Source organism: Lampetra fluviatilis, chromosome 18 (assembly GCF_964198595.1).
Source record: "Lampetra fluviatilis chromosome 18, kcLamFluv1.1, whole genome shotgun sequence".
Lineage (NCBI taxonomy): Eukaryota > Metazoa > Chordata > Hyperoartia > Petromyzontiformes > Petromyzontidae > Lampetra > Lampetra fluviatilis.
The window spans coordinates 5579277-5598599 of record NC_136292.1 but is presented as its reverse complement, the minus strand read 5'-3'; the positions used below and the strand labels follow the sequence as shown (position 1 = coordinate 5598599).

The 19323-nt window shown below is 49.5% G+C and overlaps 1 protein-coding gene across 1 annotated transcript in view; it reads right to left on the bottom strand.

Moving 5' to 3' along the window:
* Nucleotides 1–318: 318 nt before the first annotated feature.
* Nucleotides 319–19323, bottom strand: part of LOC144937127 (protein transport protein Sec23A-like) — a 35285-nt gene continuing 16280 nt past the window's right edge. The window contains exons 13-20 of the mRNA XM_078864415.1: nucleotides 10497–10603; nucleotides 8353–8506; nucleotides 7551–7628; nucleotides 6002–6163; nucleotides 5259–5345; nucleotides 4025–4180; nucleotides 2959–3024; nucleotides 319–1470 (exon numbers count right to left, since the gene is read on the bottom strand). Coding sequence (XP_078720541.1) covers nucleotides 1381–1470; nucleotides 2959–3024; nucleotides 4025–4180; nucleotides 5259–5345; nucleotides 6002–6163; nucleotides 7551–7628; nucleotides 8353–8506; nucleotides 10497–10603 — 900 coding nt within the window. The 3' untranslated portion in view covers nucleotides 319–1380. The remainder of the gene's footprint in view (nucleotides 1471–2958; nucleotides 3025–4024; nucleotides 4181–5258; nucleotides 5346–6001; nucleotides 6164–7550; nucleotides 7629–8352; nucleotides 8507–10496; nucleotides 10604–19323) is intronic.

Genomic DNA, 19323 nt, shown 5'->3' with positions numbered 1-19323 from the left:
GACCGACGCCGGCTGATGGTCAAGTATGAATGTACACGTTGAACTTCTTTCGCACCGTACGTAGCCGACAGTGTTAATCGGAGGTGCGGGGGAAGGGCAAGGGGAGTGACGGAGTGCAAGGCAAGGCACGGAAGGCGTCCAAGGGAACCTCGACCGATGAGACGGAGCGATGACATCGACCCGTGTGTGTGTGTGTGCGCAGGTGCTGGGTGGATTGGTGATGTCGACCTTTTTACGGAGGCATTCATCTAGCAGTGGACTGACCATGGCCGATGATTAAAAGACGTTAATGTGTGAAGGCAACCACCGAGAAGCATGTTCCATTTCATTCGGTTTATTTTGTCTGATGACCCTCACACTACGTAGAAACGGTAAAACATTTAAAATGCTGAAGGTCATTTCATATAATAATAATAATTTCCATGTAATTTTAAACATCTAAAACAATCACGATACTCTTATGAACATTTCCAAAAAAATAAAAAATTTCATCCGGTGCTAAAACAAGTGTGCTATCATTGACTTAATTAAATACTGTTCCTATTACAGTATTAAGTTACATTTAAATAAACTACATGGAAAGACACGTTTCTGTAAGCGGGCGTTTGGTCACCCTGGCGTGTGTTTGGTCAGTGTGCAGCCAGTATTGCTCCGTCATACAGACGACAACTGTCCGCAAGAAAACCGTAATTCGGATGGCACTGGGGAATCGCGGCGTGCGCCCGGGAGAGAGGTGAACGCAACCTTTCATACCCTGGCTTCTTTAGAACAAAAGAAGCAAAGCAGCGCCACCGCTAAGTACAGTGTGTGGAAAAAACATTAACGATGAAAACCACCATCGTTTTTACCAAAGTAGTCACAAGCAGACAGCCCCCCCCTGCCCCCCCCCCCCCCCCCCCCGTTGATTCACGTGGCCGCGAATCGTCCGTGAGTCTTGGCTAGGGTTGCCACCTGTCCCTGGTTACCCCGCCCCCCCAGAATCGACCTCTGCACATCCCGGTAAAATCTGTGGGAATTCCGAAACATGTTAAGTCTTCCCGAGACATCAAAAGTCAAAAGTCCCCTATTCTTTTCAGATGCATAATAACAATTATTACTATAATACATCCAGGGTTTAATTACTCGTGGACATATTTTTCGATGGTCGCCAAAACCCCCTGCATGCTGGGGGGGAAATACTTTCTGGAGCTCAGCCCCATCTACAATTAAACCCTGAACACAATTGCACTCAAGCGTGGCTCTTCCCTCTTTATAACGATCTTGTGAGATTCCTCTTCCAAAGATATGTCCCGTTCGTTTTGTTTTTTATACATATACCGCGCACAGGTGACAACCCTAGCGTCGAGCGTGAGTCCGCAAGCTCCGTTATTATCTCGCATCCTAGTTGGCACTGGATACCGCCAGGCGCTTGAGGTGGTCCATGAAGACCTGCAGGCTGACGTCGTCTGTGAGGATGGGCGCGCCAGACTCCTGCGTTAGCACACACCATGACAAGGCGGGGGGGGGGGGCGTTGATGAGATCTCGTCTGGCAAGTGCACGGTGTCAGTTTTTCTGCCGATACAAATCATCGTCCAACCTCCGGTCGGCAGCACACGGGCAAACTGGATCAGCCTACACCCCAAGACGGCATAAGAGAAGGACCCAGAGCAGTTTTGCTTTGTCTACTTACCCGCACACTCGCTCGCCTACCCCGCTCATCTGCTCACTCACTGAAACTTACTGGCATACTTTTGAAGTTTCTAGCATGTCAATGTGAAACTCACTGCCGGTTACTGTCTAGGATTTGTCACTCACCGCCAGCGAATCCTGCAGAAGCCTCGGGCAGGAAATGTTCTGCAAAGCTTACATATACCGTTCTTCGCGAGAGGCTGTGCGCTATAAGGCGTTACTCAAATACCAAATGTACTCATTATCGCTGGCTGCGTCCTCACGAGACAGCTGGCTGTGCCTCAGACGGACGCTCTTCCGCACACAATTAAGCGCTTGTAACACCTTCCTTGGGCACTGCCCATTTGGAGCGATAGGCCTCATCAAGGGAACGCATCTCGAGAGACGGCAGATTAAGGTTTTTTTTTTTCCTTTTTTTGTTTGAAGTGCGTGTAGTAAAGCCACCGTTGGCGTTCCGCTCGTAAGTGGAAATGTGGAAAGCAGGACGATGATGGGGCGATCCACCAAAAAACCGTTGAACAAAATCCTTTTCCACAAGTTTTTTTAAAATAAATATATAACACATCACCTGACCCGTAGAGTGGGAAAAAACTTCAAGTGACAGGTCGACTGCTCGCTGCCTACATTACGATGTGTTTCAAATCATTTAACTACTAACGACTTCTTGAATTATGTCGGCTTTCATGATCATCATCGCCATCATCAGCCATAAACAATCCACCGCTGGATCAAGCCGTCGCCATCGGTACTGCGATGTAACCGTCTAGCCGAGGGAACTGAGCAAATAAATCGTCATCATCAGGCTACTTTATTGGTGCACTGATAGGCCGCTTATCTATCGTTCCACTTTTAACTCGAGAAATAAAAGTAGCAGGAGCAAGAGCCACGGCTTCTACGTGGCTCCCTGTGTACATGGCACGGTGGGAGCGAGATGGGTACAACCAAAGAGCCGCCGGAACTAATGCCCTCTATAAAACGCAAAGCTCAAACGAACACGGGAGTGAGAATCCAAGCGCGCAAGTCTCCGTGGTTTTGCTGCTGCGCCGCTTTCCCCGACGCGTCGCGTTCGGGTCGTGCCGCGCGTCGTTCGGCACGACGCCCGCCATTTCACTCCATGTGCCGGGAGTTTCTTCCGCGCGTTGGGAGCGAATTAACGTTGCATATCGTGCCGAATGGACGCTGGATATCGTCGCAGAGCTGCTGGGAAATGTGTGCTCGAGTTGTGAACTTTTTTCGTGAAAAAAAAAACAACACGATTTGTAAATGCAAATACGTAAATCAATCAATACCTGTCCCCAGCCGTACATGTTGTTGTGCGTCTGTGAAGGGTTCACTTTTGACAGCAGGAACCGGGCCTGAAGACGAAAAAAGAGAAAAAGTGTGAAAACCTCGTGGCGTGACGAAGAACACGATGACACGAGTTAAAAGTCCGCTGCTAAAGAGGGAGTCATTACTGGAACCATTTCTACCAGCCTGGCAAAGTGGATAGCTGAATATAACAAAAGAAAATGACATATACGAAAGTGTAATTTTCTAACTTACATTCACTTAATCAATTTAAACTTCCCAAAGTAGTAAGGCTTCAGATAATTTGTTGAAATAGGTTACCGTCCTCCGAATGTTAAGTTGGAGAGTGTGAGTGCGTGCGTGCATGCGTCACGTGCGTGTGTTGAGAGCGGTGGCGAAGTGGTTAGCACGCTGCACTACGATCCCAGCGACCTAAGCGTTATTCCCAACCGTAGGATAACATCAGCGTCTCTAAATCTGTCCCGAGACCACACCTCTGTGGATACACCCTCTCTGGCCACTTGTTGGGGGCAGTGTGGCACTTCCTCTGTGCAACAATAGCCCAATTCTTTCAACACTTTCTGTGAATTAAAAAAAACTCAGGACAGAAAATAAACTGAAGCGCTACGCACATGATCATTGGGTGCGTGTGTGTCTCTGTGTGTGTGTCTGTGTGTAAATTGGAAAGACAAAAGCTTGCGAACAGCACTTGCCCCAACAGTCTGTTAAAGGCTATAACGGGGAAGCTTTGTCTTTACGTGTATCCATATATCTGTGTGCATCTGTCTGAGTGTGCACGTCCGTCTGTGCGCCTGCATGCGTGCGTGCATCTGCGTGTCTGCGTGCGTGCATCTGCCTGTGTGCGGGTCTGCGTGTCCGAGTGTGGGTCTGCGTCTCTGACTGTGTGCGTCTGTGTGCATCTGTGCGTGCGTCTGCACGCACGTCTGTGTGTCCGAGTGTGCGCGTCTGTGTGCGGCTTCCCTGTCTCTCGGTGTTGGCGCGTCTGTGTGTGCATCTGTGTCCGGAGTCTGCGCGCCTGCATGTGTGTGTGTGTGCACGTGTGCTTGCCTGGCTGCCCCCGTGCTCCGTGTCGATGTAGCGCGGCATGGGGAAGCGCGTCTGCAGGATGTCCTGGGCGTCATCCAGGGGAGCCTTCAGCAGCTGCCGGAAGTTCTCGTACTCGGGCTGGTCCTGGTAGTTTGCTTTCCGCCACTGTGCGATCGTCTGGAGACAAACAATGACAAAGGACCTCCGTATAGCCTCAACAGACTTTGGGGCAAGGGCTGTTAGGGAATCGAACTCGGGTAGTCGGGTTCGTAGCGCAGTGTGCTAACCACTACACTACCGCTCTCTAGACACAGACACACACGTATATATTTATATATATAACATGATCGGCAAGATGTAACTTTAAAATAACAGGATCCAAAAATACATCCATTGTGTCCGTGTGTGTAAATGTTTAATTTGGCTACGTACGAGTGCAAAGGAATTGCAAAGCAATAGCGTTAACTTAAAGTGAACTTAGTCTGGTAGAGACGATATCGCAAGGTCACCACCGATAGCTTGAAGAAGAATGGCATTAAAACAATTATGTACACATGGACTGTGCATTTTTTATTCTATCATATGCAAACATATGTGCAAGTGAATTATGCATTTTGTCACATTATAGTATAAAGAACCTGGTATGAAATTTTAAAAACGACGCCACTGCATATTCTTATTGGCTTGGTCTATCCACATATATCCCACATTTACCCATCTATAGTGTTGGGACATGCGCAGTTAGCGAGCACCTATTAAGGTTAACGGGGTATAGGGAAGGGTGGTTTTGCTCCACACCATGCCCTGCCAGTTTTGTCTCATCTCCCAGTGCCGATGTGTACATGTCCACACCATGTGCCCGTTTAAGGCCGAGTTAACCTACGGGAGGCCCAGAACCCGTTGTGATAAACACGCGTCAAGATGTCAACCGAGACGGGGAATCAAAGTACGTTTAGTGGATTTGTACCACTGCTACCCTATACAATTATACATACCACGCCAAAAATAATATCGTTTATTTAATTTTGCATCGTTCATGCAGATTGCATCTTATAATCGCTGAGGAGCCATGGAGAAGGCAGCCAGGCAGTGGGCCGGCGCTACCAACAATTGCCCAAGATCTGCAATCATCAATACAATCGGACTGTTTCAGTCAATTACCGAGCGTTAATAGATTCACACTTGCACCAATGAGTGTGGCGAGGCAGCGGTGCGTGCGTGGTATTCGGGGTTGCTCGTGTGCAGGCATACGCACCTCTCCGTGGTAGATGAGAATCTGGAAGAACGTGTCCATCAGGAGGATGCGGTCTGGCAGAATGCTGTTGCTGTCCAACAGAACGGGCTGTGTGGGGTGGAAGACAACATGATCAATCCACTGCTGGATGAATACTTCCCCAGGCTAGACCACACAGATGAAAAGGACAGAGCAATCGGGGCAAGCGGTACAAATGAGACAAATGGCACGCAGACGACCCAACAAAACGAGTCCGATGGTACATAAGAGATGGAAAGTGCAGGCCCAGATGGTAGAAACAAACGTAGCAATCCTGCTCTCTTGCGTTCTCACCCAGTTAAACAAATAAACTTGAAAATGAGACAAAAACTGAATAGATTTTCAAAAAAAGTGTCACAATCGTGGTGACCCCATATCCTGCTAACTCATCAGCTCGCACTGCAGGGAAAATCACCCACGTGCCTAACAGGATGCAGACGACGCCCTACAAACGATGCCATGTGACTGACACGCTGCAAACGATGCCCTGCAGACGACTCCCTGCAAACGACGCCCTGCAGACGACGCCATACAGATGACGCCACGCAAACGACGCCATGCAGACGATGCCATGCAAACGACACCATGCAGATGAAGCCATGCAGGAGGACGCCATACAAACGACACCCTGCAAATGACGTCATACAGACGACGGCCCGCAGAACAACACACCGCAGAACAACACACCGCAGACGACGCATGCGTGTGTGTGTGTGCGTGTGCACCTCGGGGGGTCCGCTGAAGGAGTAGGCGTACAAGATGGGCTGGATCATGATGAGCGACTGTGTCAGGTCCTGGCGCACGAAGTGGTGCCGGTAGTAGGACGACTCGTCGGGGCTGTTGTTAAACACCTGCAGGAACGGCGACCTCCGCAGGTGGAAAATGAACTGCGTGGGAGAGACGAACGCGGACGGCGATGAGACACCGCACACTCGGAACGCTCGAGAGGTCATCGTGCTCTACTGGCAGTCGACGCCTGGATGGGCAACTACAAGGGCTTGCCAGGTGTTGTAGGTGGGGCGGGGCTGTGAGGTGGCAGATCTGAGTGTCACCCCCTTGATTAAGTGGTGGGTTTTCTCTGAGTTCTGCTGTTTAGACCAACATTGCCAAACACTCATTGAAGATATTTTGGGTCTTTCGGTAAAGTCATGTAGATAGGTTCAAAGAAAATAACAAGAAATAACAAAAAAAACAAAAAAGCTTTAAGTCAAGACTCATTGAAGACATTGGCCAAAAAAATCCCAATGCAGGGAACCCTCCTGAAAAGCAGTCTTGAGACTCCATGCGAATTCCCTGGGTAAACAACTTTGATATGATTTACTATCATACACACTGGGAATGTGAAACGTGCATACACCATTTCTAAGGTGGCTGTTAAGCTTTTTTGTTAATCTCCAAAAGTATTTTATTAACAAAACAATTCAAGTACACAACACAGAGGGCATGAAAGGAGGTTGACACCGGCACAAACACATTACGGATTATAGTTGCATTGGGAACCTGTCTAAAACCGCATATTTCAATAAACTGTGCCAATACACTCTACAACCCCCTGGTGTGGTGTCTTCCTAATCTCTGGAAGCCCTGTAGGAGAAGAAGAAAAAGGGAAGGGGGGGGGGAAGGGGCTGGTGCCTAAATGCCCTAATGAATGCTCTTAAGAATCAATGCCCACTGAAGGAGAGGTAATGAAGACGTTGCATGTTTGGTGGCAAGCTTCCTCCCTCCCCCTTAGTTTTGCACTTTAAGATGCTCTAGGGCGGCACATTTTTGGAAAATTTATTGGCCCATTCCAGCAGTGCTGGGGGAGCGTGCTCTTTCCAGTTGGCTACAACGGTGCGGCCTTTTCACTTTTAGAAAAAATTAACCCGTAAAAACAAAGTTTTTCACTATAAATCCTTTATATGCGTGGTCCTCTCGTCCTCTGGCTTGAGATGGCTGCCACCTATGGGTCAGATGATTGCTTGCCACCATTAAGCAATTGGTAATTACATCTAATTTTTTTTCCTAAAAAGTGTAACATTTTGGGGAAAAAATTTCACGAAAATTTATTGTCAGGCATAACGAGTCTGTGTGCAAAATGTCAGCTCGATTGGATCACGGGAAGTGGGTAAAAAAACGACCGAAAAATTTGCACGGTCGTAAGCGCGCAAGCAAGCAAGCAAGTGAACTTAATATAAAGGATTTAAAAATTTGTTTCAAGACACCGCGCCGAAGTGACACGAAGACATTTTCGCACGCCAGAGTTACAAGGCTCCGACCGAGGAGTTGAGATACCTGCGGGAAGAGGGAGAAGGATTCCGAGAGTCTGAAGGAGCTCGTGTCGTCCTTGCTGTACTCCCCAAACTTCTGACACTGCGGAAGCAATGGACAAGAAGGCACATTCGCAACCGTCCCCCCATTGTACGTCGACTGCCGACCGCCGTGCAACGTTCAAGGATTTGCTCTTCACAAGCACACCATAAACAAATAATTGTCACGAATCGTGAATGACTCATGAATGCATGTGTCATGAGAACACTAATTGAATTTAATCAGATGATGAACCAAATGTCCTCTGTTTTTTGTTACCAAACTCCATCGATAACTGCTTTTGTAACCACGTCACAAGACGTCGGATTAAATCAGAACTCGCGTACAGCAGCGCATCACCCCGTGTTAGGGAACGGTCAACAGAAGCGGATTATCACAGACCTACTTCTGAGCTCCCTTCAATTGGCATCGAATCCACGCACTACTCGGTTTTAGTTGACGAACAATTTTTACCACCAAATGTAGCAACCGGGATGCAAATTACTTTCGCTGCGCCAGTTGCCCTTCAGATCACCGGTGAGCTGAAACAATTTGAATTTCGCGTCGTCAGAAATTCTTGGGCCGCATAACAATTTAAATATCTTCGGCCGTGTCGGGTGGCGGAGGAGGGTCTCTTCACGAGGCAAAACCTTCGGACCAAAAGAAACGAACTGCAAATCCGTGGCTCTCAGCTCAAGTTCAAAATCGTCGTCGGCGAGACGACCACTCCACGCTCGCACGCCCGCCCTCTCACGCTCACTCGCACGCTCGGGCTACCGCTGGGTACCAGGCGGATGAGCTGGCGGTCGAGCCAGCGTAGCACGTCGGGGCCCTCCTCGGAGTGGGCGCGGTGCACGCCCAGACGCGCCATCACCACGGCTGCTGCCTCCTGGTCGAAAGACGCCGAGATGTGCTGCAGCTGCGTCTGCGTGTCCGCCCAGCTGCCGCGCACAGGGGGTTCGGAGGTCATCCATCCATTTAGACATCCATCCATTTATCATCCATCTATCCATTTATCTATCCATACAGACATCTATCCATCCATCCATATATTCATACATCGATCCATTTATCCATCCATACATCCATCCATATAATCATTATCCATGCATCTGTGGATACACCACAGTCAATGGGCAAGTCGCGTGTGGTGGGTTAAAGTGTGGGCACTCCCCACTCTTCCACAATGTGTGACCGGCGTGGAAGAATAGGCCAAATAGCCTCTAGAGAGGCTCTCTAAAGCGACCTCTAGCGGAGGCCCTTTTGCGAGCAGTGGCGTGAGTTAACTGTTGCAGGGCTGCACCTTTACCTCTTTTCAATATGCTTATGACATTTAACAACTAAATTAGAAAATTAGAGGTAAAAGTCATTGCTCTGCAAAGAAATGTCACGTCCTCTCTTCTGCAATAAAGCAAAGTAATTTGATTCATAATAGATGTTTGGGTCAGATCACTGCGTAAGTAAAATGTGTGTTATGCACCCCCCTCCACCCAACCACAGCCAATGAATAAAGTTTGCAAGAGATGAACAAACGTGCCAATTTACCACTGCTTCAGCAGCACCACCGTTGTGTTGGAGAGCGATCGGCTGAGAGTTACAACCAGCATCATCAGGCAGTTGCGGTGTTCAAGTAATCCGCTGGTAAACAACGCTGTTATATGCGGCATCGCCCATCCTGCCGTGACGGTGCGATCGCCGGTTACCGCGTGCGCGTGTGCGTGTGCGCGTGTGTGTGCGCGTGTGTGTGCGTGTGAGTGTGCGCGTGTGTGCATTTGTGTGCGTTTGTGTGCCTGTGTGTGTGGGGAGCGGTAGTGTAGCGGTTAGCGCGCTGCGCTATGAACCTGGCGACACGGGTTCGATTCCCGCTCACAGCCAACAGCAGTGACAATTATCTGAACCGGTCCCGGGCCTCCCCTAGGTCGGCCTCGCGCAGAGGTAGGCAACCTGCGGCTCTAAGGACTTCTCGTGCTGCTCTTGAAATTTGAAAAAAATGTCTCTTCTTGCTATTTTGGGTTGCCGACCCCTGACCATGAAAGTCCAGTTCACCATGGAAGTCCAGTTCGCCATGGTAGTCCAGTTCACCATGAAAGTCGAGTTCACCATGGAAGTCCAGTTCACCATGGAAGTCCAGTTCACCATGGAAGTCCAGTTCACCATGGAAGTCCAGTTCACCATGAAAGTCCAGTTCACCATGGTAGTCCAGTTCACCATGGTAGTCCAGTTCACCATGGAAGTCCAGTTCACCATGAAAGTCCAGTTCACCATGGAAGTCCAATTCAGCATGGAAGTCCAGTTCACCATGGAAGTCCAGTTCGCCATGGTAGTCCAGTTCACCATGGAAGTCCAGTTCACCATGGTAGTCCAGTTCACCATGGAAGTCCAGTTCACCATGAAAGTCCAGTTCACCATGGAAGTCCAATTCAGCATGGAAGTCCAGTTCAGAATGGAAGTCGTCCAGTTCAGGATTGAAGTCCAGTTCACAATGGAAGCTCAGTTCAGGATGGAAGTCGTTCAGTTCACCATGAAAGTCCAGTTCACCATGGAAGTCCAGTTCAGCATGGAAATCCAGTTCAGGATGGAAGTCGTCCAGTTCACGATTGAAGTCCAGTTCACAATGGAAGTTCAGTTCAGGATGGAAGTCGTTCAGTTCACCATGGTAGTCCAGTTCACCATGGTAGTCCAGTTCACCATGGTAGTCCAGTTCACCATCGGCAGGGGTCGGCAAGCTGCGGCTCCGGAACCGCATGCGGCTCATTAAGGACCGTTTAGTGACAGTTATTTATTAAGGACCACCGTCTCGTGTTGACAAGCGCCATGGTCATGTCACCGCCACTGAGTGACGAACGGCGGTTGTTGTGGTTGTTGTTGTGTTGTGTGTGCGTGAAACGTGCGAGAGCATGCTGGGTACGTGGTGGGGGTGGGGGGCCGTACTTCCTGGCAATGGTGGTGACGCGGACGCGGCGCTGGCCGCTCGAGTGCTGGTACTGCGTCACGAACTGCACGGCGCCGCGCCCGCCCTGCGGGATCGGAGCGTTGTGCTGCGGAACAAGTGGGAGGGGAGGGGGGCGGAGGTCAAGCCTATTGTCAGGCGGTGTCGCGCGCGCGGCTTGCGGGAGATTCAGAATCGTAAGTTTCATCTCCCCCGAGTAAAGCCCAATTAACTAAAAAGAAGGGCGATTTCAAGGGCGACTCGGCCGGCAGCTGTCCGAACAAAAATTTGGCACGGTTCATTGATATTATATTGCCAATAAATGTTAATGCGCAAAGACAACGGACCCACTTTTATAGTCTCACAGGCTGTTGCAGGGAATGCTGTTCGCGAGCACAAATTTAGGCAGGCACAGCACATGAAGAGGTGGAGTTTTTATCCTCATGCCTGGCTGGTCGTGTCTCCCTAGCGCCGATGTTCGAAACATCAAACGAGGTAACTCATTTAAGCTCCGAGTTTACCTCTTGTCACTGCTATTATCTGTGGCCAGAAATCACGATGGTTTTAGCGCAATGTGCAAACCAATGTGTCACTGCTCGCCTTTTCCTTAAAATCAGAATCTTTATTTATTAGTGGAGGAATCCGATGAGCTATTACGCTCTTTTTCACAGATGTGCAGTCGGGGCGAGTCAGCAAATGACATGTATAGAGGGCACAATCCCACACATATAGATACACACATACGACACATCCGATTAACACGGTTGGCTACGTATGGTGCGAAAGACGTTCAACATACATAAATGCATGTGCATGGTGAGAGTGGCGGCGCAGGGTTTAGCATAAGAATCCGGCAACCTGACGTCGATTCCCAACCACGACTAACATCAGTGGCGAGTGCCATCTGAACTGCTTCTGCGTCCCACCTCCATACCTCCTCCACCAGCCCCTCCTCCCCCCACCCCTGCCCCAACCTGGGCACCCCCCTCCATCAACCTGCACTGGTCAGCATGGTCCAATATGGTCAAAGGTCAAACAACCCCCACGACTGAGACGCAGCGGTGTTCTTTAAAAGGCTGTAAATGATCGTCGTCAAACTTACATATAGACCACACAACCATACAAAATATAAACTCATGTAACGGGGACGAGAACGCTTCACGATTGCGTTACAAATTAGTAAACCACAAAGCGAAATATTTTTCCCCATCCAAGTACGATCCCGCTGCTCCGTCAATCCCGAGCGCCCAGATTATATTTAGCTCCCACCTGCAGGAACATTCAATTACAAACACGCAGAGCCGCGTAAGGGGACCAAAACGAAGGTGGAGCCACGGCTAAAGAGGTACGACGGCTATCACCGCCGCGCCCGACACGAGCGCGACACGCGGACGCGCCTGACCTGAGGAACGCTCCCCTTCCCATTGCTTTGCGCACGTTAACCGCATATAACTTGAAAACTACTATCGGATCCTGTAGTATATTTTAGAAAGGCACACGCACGTACATATATAAAGACATGTACGTTTAAAGCGTGTGGCAAGACAAAATGAATGACTCTGGCAAATGCTAAACACACGCTCGGTGCAAAATTTTAAGAGAGAGACCACCTTGCGGAAATAATGTAGAGAAGCTAGCCCTATGATTCACTATCACGGGCCGGACATTTAAACCTGCGCTCACATCGACTATAAACTCACCGCACAAGACCACCCGGCAGGCGGGTCGACCACGCAAACGGAAAACGAATTTTGAAGCGATAACAACCTGCGTCACAGCTTCCGCGCTTTTATCTAAAAAACGACAACTCGACGGGCACGGCGCCTGACCGCCCAGGGTGGTACGCGGCTCACGGAGAAGCGGGGGGGGGGGGGGTGGGGGCGCAATCTGCCGGGAATGGAGCTGGTGCACAAGCAGGTGTTCACGGCGCTGGCCGTATGCACGTGCCTCTTCGTGGTGGCTTCAAACTTCCTCTACCTGCTGTTGCTCGCCGAGTACAGGCACCTGCGAGCGCACACCAACGCCTTCATGCTCCACCTGGCCGCGTGCGACCTGGCCCTCGGGCTGGTGGGGCTCATCGGCCTGCCGCTGGCCTCCGCGCACCAAGGTAGGGGTGGTGTCGTTTACTTGGCTCTCATTTCCCAACCCACCCCCCCCCCGCCTGCCCGGTGTTACCGTCGTCTAGAAGACTCCGGTCATCGTCGCAGCAGGCGGCTTTTGGCTCGCCATCGAACAAAGACGGTCACTGCATCGCGCGGCGCTTTGAGATGCGCTTTTGCGGCCATCTGGAAAGCTCTTCCTTCCGATATTAGGAAGCCACTGGAGCTACACTACGCACCTTTAAATCATCTTGATTGAAAATGAATTTCTTAAAAACTGCTTTTTGTGTTTAGTTTGTTGTCCTTCCCCCGCACCTCCGATTAGCACGGCCAGCTACGTATGGTGCGAAAGAACTTCAACATACATACAACAGGGGTATTAACAAAATGTACACCGACAACCCTTTTGTCTATCCACTGCTGGATGATTGGTCTCTTTCTCTTTCTGTCAATGCCATACATGTTGTGAGGATTATTTAAAACACTTCACCAAGTTGGCTCAGAGTTGGGTGGGTGAAAACGTGGAGCCAAGAAGAAGGGACATAGACATAGAGTACAACAATAGATTGTGTTTCACTGACCTCTGCTGTCCAACATGTAGCCCTGTAGCCTCTAGCAACCTGTTTGTTGTATGGTGGAAGCCTACCCAAGCACTATCCGGACTTAATTCTGATTGGCATCCAGTACGTGACAAAATCAGGTGCACTGTACGCAATTTGGTCATCAGCTCGAATGAGTACGTTAAGTTACAATGGGCTACAATATGTATTCAGGAATTTGCTGGCAGGATAAAATCGTGACGCGTTTATTGAATGATACACAATAGCTATGAGTGGTGAAAAGGATGCGACAGTCATTTTAACCACGTCACCGTCACCGCTGCCTTTTCCTGGAAAGGCAAAAATTACAAAGTGTGCATATATTGCCAATAAGTAAACGCGTGTCACGACTCACTCTCAGGGCTCCATGAACTGTCACGAATCGGGTTGCTGCAATTCAAGTGATTAAATTATCATAATACATTTTTGGCACTGTGGTGAATTTTTCACTTTGCAATCTCAAGCACAGTTCAGCCTATAATCATTCATTGTAAGTACGCATGTCTGTTCATGCGTTAAGGAACAATATAATTGTACCGTGTGTTACGACAATGTGAAAATTGCAGCGGTGTACGTGCGTGCGTGTGTGTACACGTTTGCATGTATGTATGTATGTACGTTGAACTTCTTTCGCACCGTACGTAGCCAAACGTGCTAATTGGAGATGCGGGGACGGGGGAAAACATTTGAAACGCAAAAAAAAAATTCGTTTTCATTCTACATTTAAAATTCACAACCGCAAAGGAACGCTGTCTGTGCAAGATTTTTTTAATGCACATTGTATATGGCCTGCAATAACTTCCTCACCGAGGGATTCTCTGCCCCACCGTATATTTCCAGTTTAATAACAAATGCTGGGCGGGGCGCTTTTGCAGGGGGGGGATGGTCAATGAGACGTTCCCCCAAAACGCGCACAGTGACGGCACCGAGTGCGGCGGTCGCTCCCTCTCACTCACGCGAGTCGCCGTCGCGTCTCACGTACACCGTGTCCAACCGCCGCACTGCAGCTCGCTTCTTTCCTCGTGCTTCCATCGTTAACCTTGCCCAATTCAAGACACGAGTTAACTCGTGTCAGGGTGGCTAGATGTTAACTACCTCGCCTGGTATACAGGAGATCGTAGGTTCGATCCCGACCCTGACGCCTGCTGCTGTATATTTGGAGTTTGCGGTGTCTCTCTCTCTCATCATCATCATCACGGTGGCTAGATGTTAACTACCTCGCCTGGTATACATGAGGTCGTGGGTTCGATCCCGACCCTGACGCCTGCTGCTGTATATTTGGAGTTTGCGGTGTCTCTCTCTCTCATCATCATCATCACGTTGGCTAGGAGATGTTAACTACCTCGCCTGGTATATAGGAGGTCGTGGGTTCGATCCCGACCCTGACGCCTGCTGTATATTTGGAGTTTGCGGTGTCTCTCTCTCTCATCATCATCATCATCATCACGGTGGCTAGGAGATGTTAACTACCTCGCCTGGTACACAGGAGGTCGTGGGTTCGATCCCGACCCTGACGCCTGCTGCTGTATATTGGACTTTGCACATCTCTCTCCCTGTGGTCACGTGGATTTTTCTCCGGGTTATCCAATTTTTCCTCCATATTTACGGACATGCGTTTACAGTATTTGGATGCTATATATTTCCACATAAGCCGTTAGCTATCATTTGTGGCCAGGTCACTTCTGAAAGAGAGCCGTCTAGCTCGGTGGGCGTTACCTGGTAAGTCAAGAAAGTTCAATAGTTTAGTTTTAGTTTTAACTCCCATCGATTACACACGCTGGCAGCATGGCACTTTAGTCCTCGGTGCCTCTGTGTGCACGATAACTGCGATTGTAAAATAACGAAATGCAATGAGTGTCTGATCATTAACGGCTCCCCTCCCTACCACCCTGCCTCGCCGCCGCTCTTCCCGCACCCTCGTCGCTACGGCCGCGGCAAGCCGGGCTGCTGGGGGACGAGGCGTGCCGCGCGGCGACCTTTGTCCTTGTGCAGCTGCAGGTGATGGCCGTGCACTCCATCACCTGGCTGAGCATCGGCCGCTTTCTCGAGATCCGCCTCTCCCTCACGCACACGCAGGTGGGGCCCCGCAACCTCCCAAACCCCCAACCGCAGCTCCTTGGGAAATCCACACTAATCCCCCCCCCTGACGATCCCCATCCTCAGACCCCCTTCTAAATTCCTGAAGCCAGGTCAAAAGAATTGTTGGCACAGCCGTTGCTCACGTACGTAGGGGGGGGGGGGCGATTGACCTGAAGCAGAAGGCACCATCGACAAGGGCATAAAGTGTCGTTGCTCATTCTGTTTAGCTGCTAACCTCTGTTTAATTAAGGTTACGCTACAGGGTTGCCTGGCAATAGTCTAGCGTTGGGGGGGTGTGGAATCGGTTCGGAACCGAGCATCGAATCGGACTTTCACACATCTTTGAAGTGGGGTGGGGGGGGCTTGCATCAACACACGTCGTCGTGATATCGAATAATAAACGCAACCAATAAATTCAAGCTCACCGAATGCCATAACGGCGGCTGCTTTTCACGAGATAGCACGCTGGGTGTCGGGGGTCACAGGTGGGAAAGAGACGGCCGCCTACCACGCTGCCAGTGACGGGTAAATACCGTTTGCGGGCCGTTTTGAAGTGGTGGGCCTCATGTGTAATATTTTTCTGCAATATTTTACTGTCTTTTCTTGGATTTTCTGTTTGCACTCAGTCACATTCACTTAAGATGTTTTTTGTTCATGTTTTTGTTTGTTGCGGTTGCACTCGATTCAAGAGCCGAATGGCTCACAGGGCTATACCTAATAAATGAACTTGAACTTGATGTGGCCAAGGACTGGATGAAAATTAAGTAGCGGATCGTACCTTGCCCGATAGAAACGTGGGTTTAGATTATTTGGCTACTATAAATTTCCACGGGATGATAAACTTCGTTGAGCAATCATTTGTGGCCAGGTGTCACTTCTGAAAACAGAACTAATAGCTCAGTGGGCTTTACCAGGTAAAAGAGAAATTGATTAGCTTATTTATTTACGTATCGTTGCACACGCCCGCCCGTCACCTTAAAACGCCCAACAAAACTGCGGCCCGCGGAGCCATTGCACAAGTTCGAGCCCTTTTATAAATCCACTGCTGGATGAGGCCCCCCCATACTGTGTGGAGGTCATGGGGGTTATGTAATGATGCTGGTCAGTGCAGATTGTTGAAGGCAGAGATCAGCGACACGTATGTATGTTGAACTTCTTTTGACATGAGAACATCGAAGCATGGTACGGCAATGTAAATTCATAATAATCATTTACATCTTTAAGGCCCATTACATCCGTAGATTCCCAATGCGCCACAGTGTATGAAAAGCCGGAAATAAACGAAACTTGCAGGGTAAGCGACCAGCACTAGGTTTGAAGGGCAGTTTAAAGAGGTGAGTTTTCAAGACGGACTTAAATATCTCTAACGACGCTCAATGTCTTATTAGCAAAGGGAAGGAGTTTAAAAGATTTGGAGCCGCACTGGCAAAAGCCCGATCACCCAAGGAACAGAGCTTTGACCTCGGAGTAGTTATATAAAGAAGGCGATCCAAACATCTCAGTGATCTCGTTGGCGTATAAAGATGGATCAGTTGCTGTAAACATTTCTGTACCGTCCCTCGGCTGTCCCTCCACGTAGCCCTGGATTTAAACTATAAACTGATTTTTTTTTAATTATACCAGATATAACCTTTCAGAAGCGACCTGGCCACAAATGATAGCTCAACGAAGTGGCTTATCACGTGGAAAATTAAAGCAGCCAAATACTCGAAACGCATGTTTATAGATGAAGAGAGAAAAATCAACGCGACCACAGGGAGAACGTGCAAACTCCAAATATACAGGCGTCAGGGTCGAGATCAAAACCACCACCTCCTGTATACCAGGCGAGGTAGCCCATTAATATCTCGCCGCCACGGCATGGCGATGCAATCCGTGTCATCATGATTGGCGATGGCGTAGTTAAAGGGATGCAATGACTGCACGTAATCCTTATCGTCATCATCGTCATCATTGTCATCAGAACCAGGTGAGGTAGTTAACATGTTACCCCCATGGCACCCTACGAGATTTAAAATCCCGTAGGGCACCTAAATCCCGTTGCCACGGGGCGCGCGGTTTGCGGTTCTCGTTCTGCGCCTAACGGAAGCTCGACGACGACGACGACGACCCAAGGTGCTGACGCCAACGCGCTCGGGCTTGGCGCTGGCCGCCGTGTGGACGTACGCGGCGCTCATCGCGAGCCTCCCCTTCGCGGGACTGGGCCGCTACGGCTACAACGCCAACGCGGGGATGTGCACCCCGCTCTTCGAGGTAAGGGGGAGAAAGGCGCAGGCCCTGCCGTTTCGTTCTCTAGGGCAACTGGGGGGGAGGGGGGAGTACGCGGACCCCCTGGGGGTTCACGTGTCAATGTCCCAGGACGGTGGTGCAAGAGGTGGAATCGGTTCGGAACCGAGCATCGAATTGGACTTTCACACGTCTTTGAAGTGGGGGGGGGGGGGGGGGGCTTGCATCAACACACGTCGTGGTGATATCGAATAATAAACGCAACCAATAAATTCAAGCTCACCGAATACCATAACGGCGGCTGCTTTTCACGAGATAACACGCTGGGTGTCGGGGGTCACAGGTGGGAAAGAGACGGCCGCCTACCACGCTGCCAGTGACGGGTAAATACCGTTTGCGGGCCGTTTCGAAGTGGTGGGCCTCATGTGTAATATTTTTCTGCAATATTTTACTGTCTTTTCTTGGATTTTCTGTTTGCACTCAGTCACATTCACTTAAGATGTTTTTTGTTCATGTTTTTGTTTGTTGCGGTTGCACTCGATTCAAGAGCCGAATGGCTCACAGGGCTATACCTAATAAATGAACTTGAACTTGATGTGGCCAAGGACTGGATGAAAATTAAGTAGGGATCGTACCTTGCCCGATAGAAACGTGATGTTGGGGCATTTCATAGACGACTGCATGCAACGCTTTGTCCCGGTCGACTCGGGCAATTATTCAGGGTAATCGTTGCCGGCGACAGTCGCTGCCAACGAATTCATAAATGTTTGAAATTATATCGTACGTGAGAGTCATTTGGTGAATAATCGCGTATGAATCTGCCAATATAAAATAACTACAATGCAATTTGACTCCATATGGGAACCTCGAACGATTTCAAGAGAAACCAGCGAGCGCAAACAAAGTACGCCATGCATGGAAAGCGTCCGTTGAATATATTTTTTATTTGCTTGCAGTTACTTGGCTAGTTAGGATACCTCTAGAAATGGACAATTGGATAAAATATTGATGTTCATCATTCACACATTTACTTACAGAACCATGTTCGGTCAGGCAAGGGAGTCCTCGGTTGAAACAAAATTCAATAAGGGGTAACAGTGGCCAAAAAAAGTTGAGAACCATTGCTCTAGAGAATCTGCCTTGAGCGCATCGCGAGATTGAGAAGTGGTTTAAAGGAAAAAAAATCTACGAATCGAATGTCGTTGGCGAGCCGTCCTGTGGACAGCCCGGTCCAAGCTCAAGACCTTCCCCTAGTTTTCTCTGCCTGCGACTGACCGCCTCTTTCCCTCCATAAAATAAATAAACAAGCTCCATTTCCACAGGATACCAATGTCCCACTGTTCTATGCAGCATCTTGAAACGGGGATGAATTTAGACACTATAAATCCAGATTGCATTGTCCTCAGGTCTCTTAGGCCCTCACTCACGCAATCCATCCACCTCTTGACTGGCCGCCTGCAGTGCCTCCTCCTCCCATTGCCCTTCCTCTCCCACACCTCCCTCACAATATATTCCTTAAGACTTCCTTCCTGCATGTGTGACCGACCAAACCACCGCAGTCGGCTCTTGCCCCATTGTATCCAGAAGTCAAATTTGAGATGTTGGGGCATTTCATAGACGACTGCATGCAACGCTTTGTCCCGGTCGACTCGGGCAATTTTTCAGGGCAATCGTTGCCGGCGAAGTCGCTGCCAACGAATTCATTATGAGCAGTTACGGCAACTTGTTATGGCAACTTGCTACGGCAACGGAATGGAGCAGCGGTGACCAGAACAGCGGCTCGCGAGCTGAATGTGACTACCGGGCAGCCCGAGTGCGTCTCGACG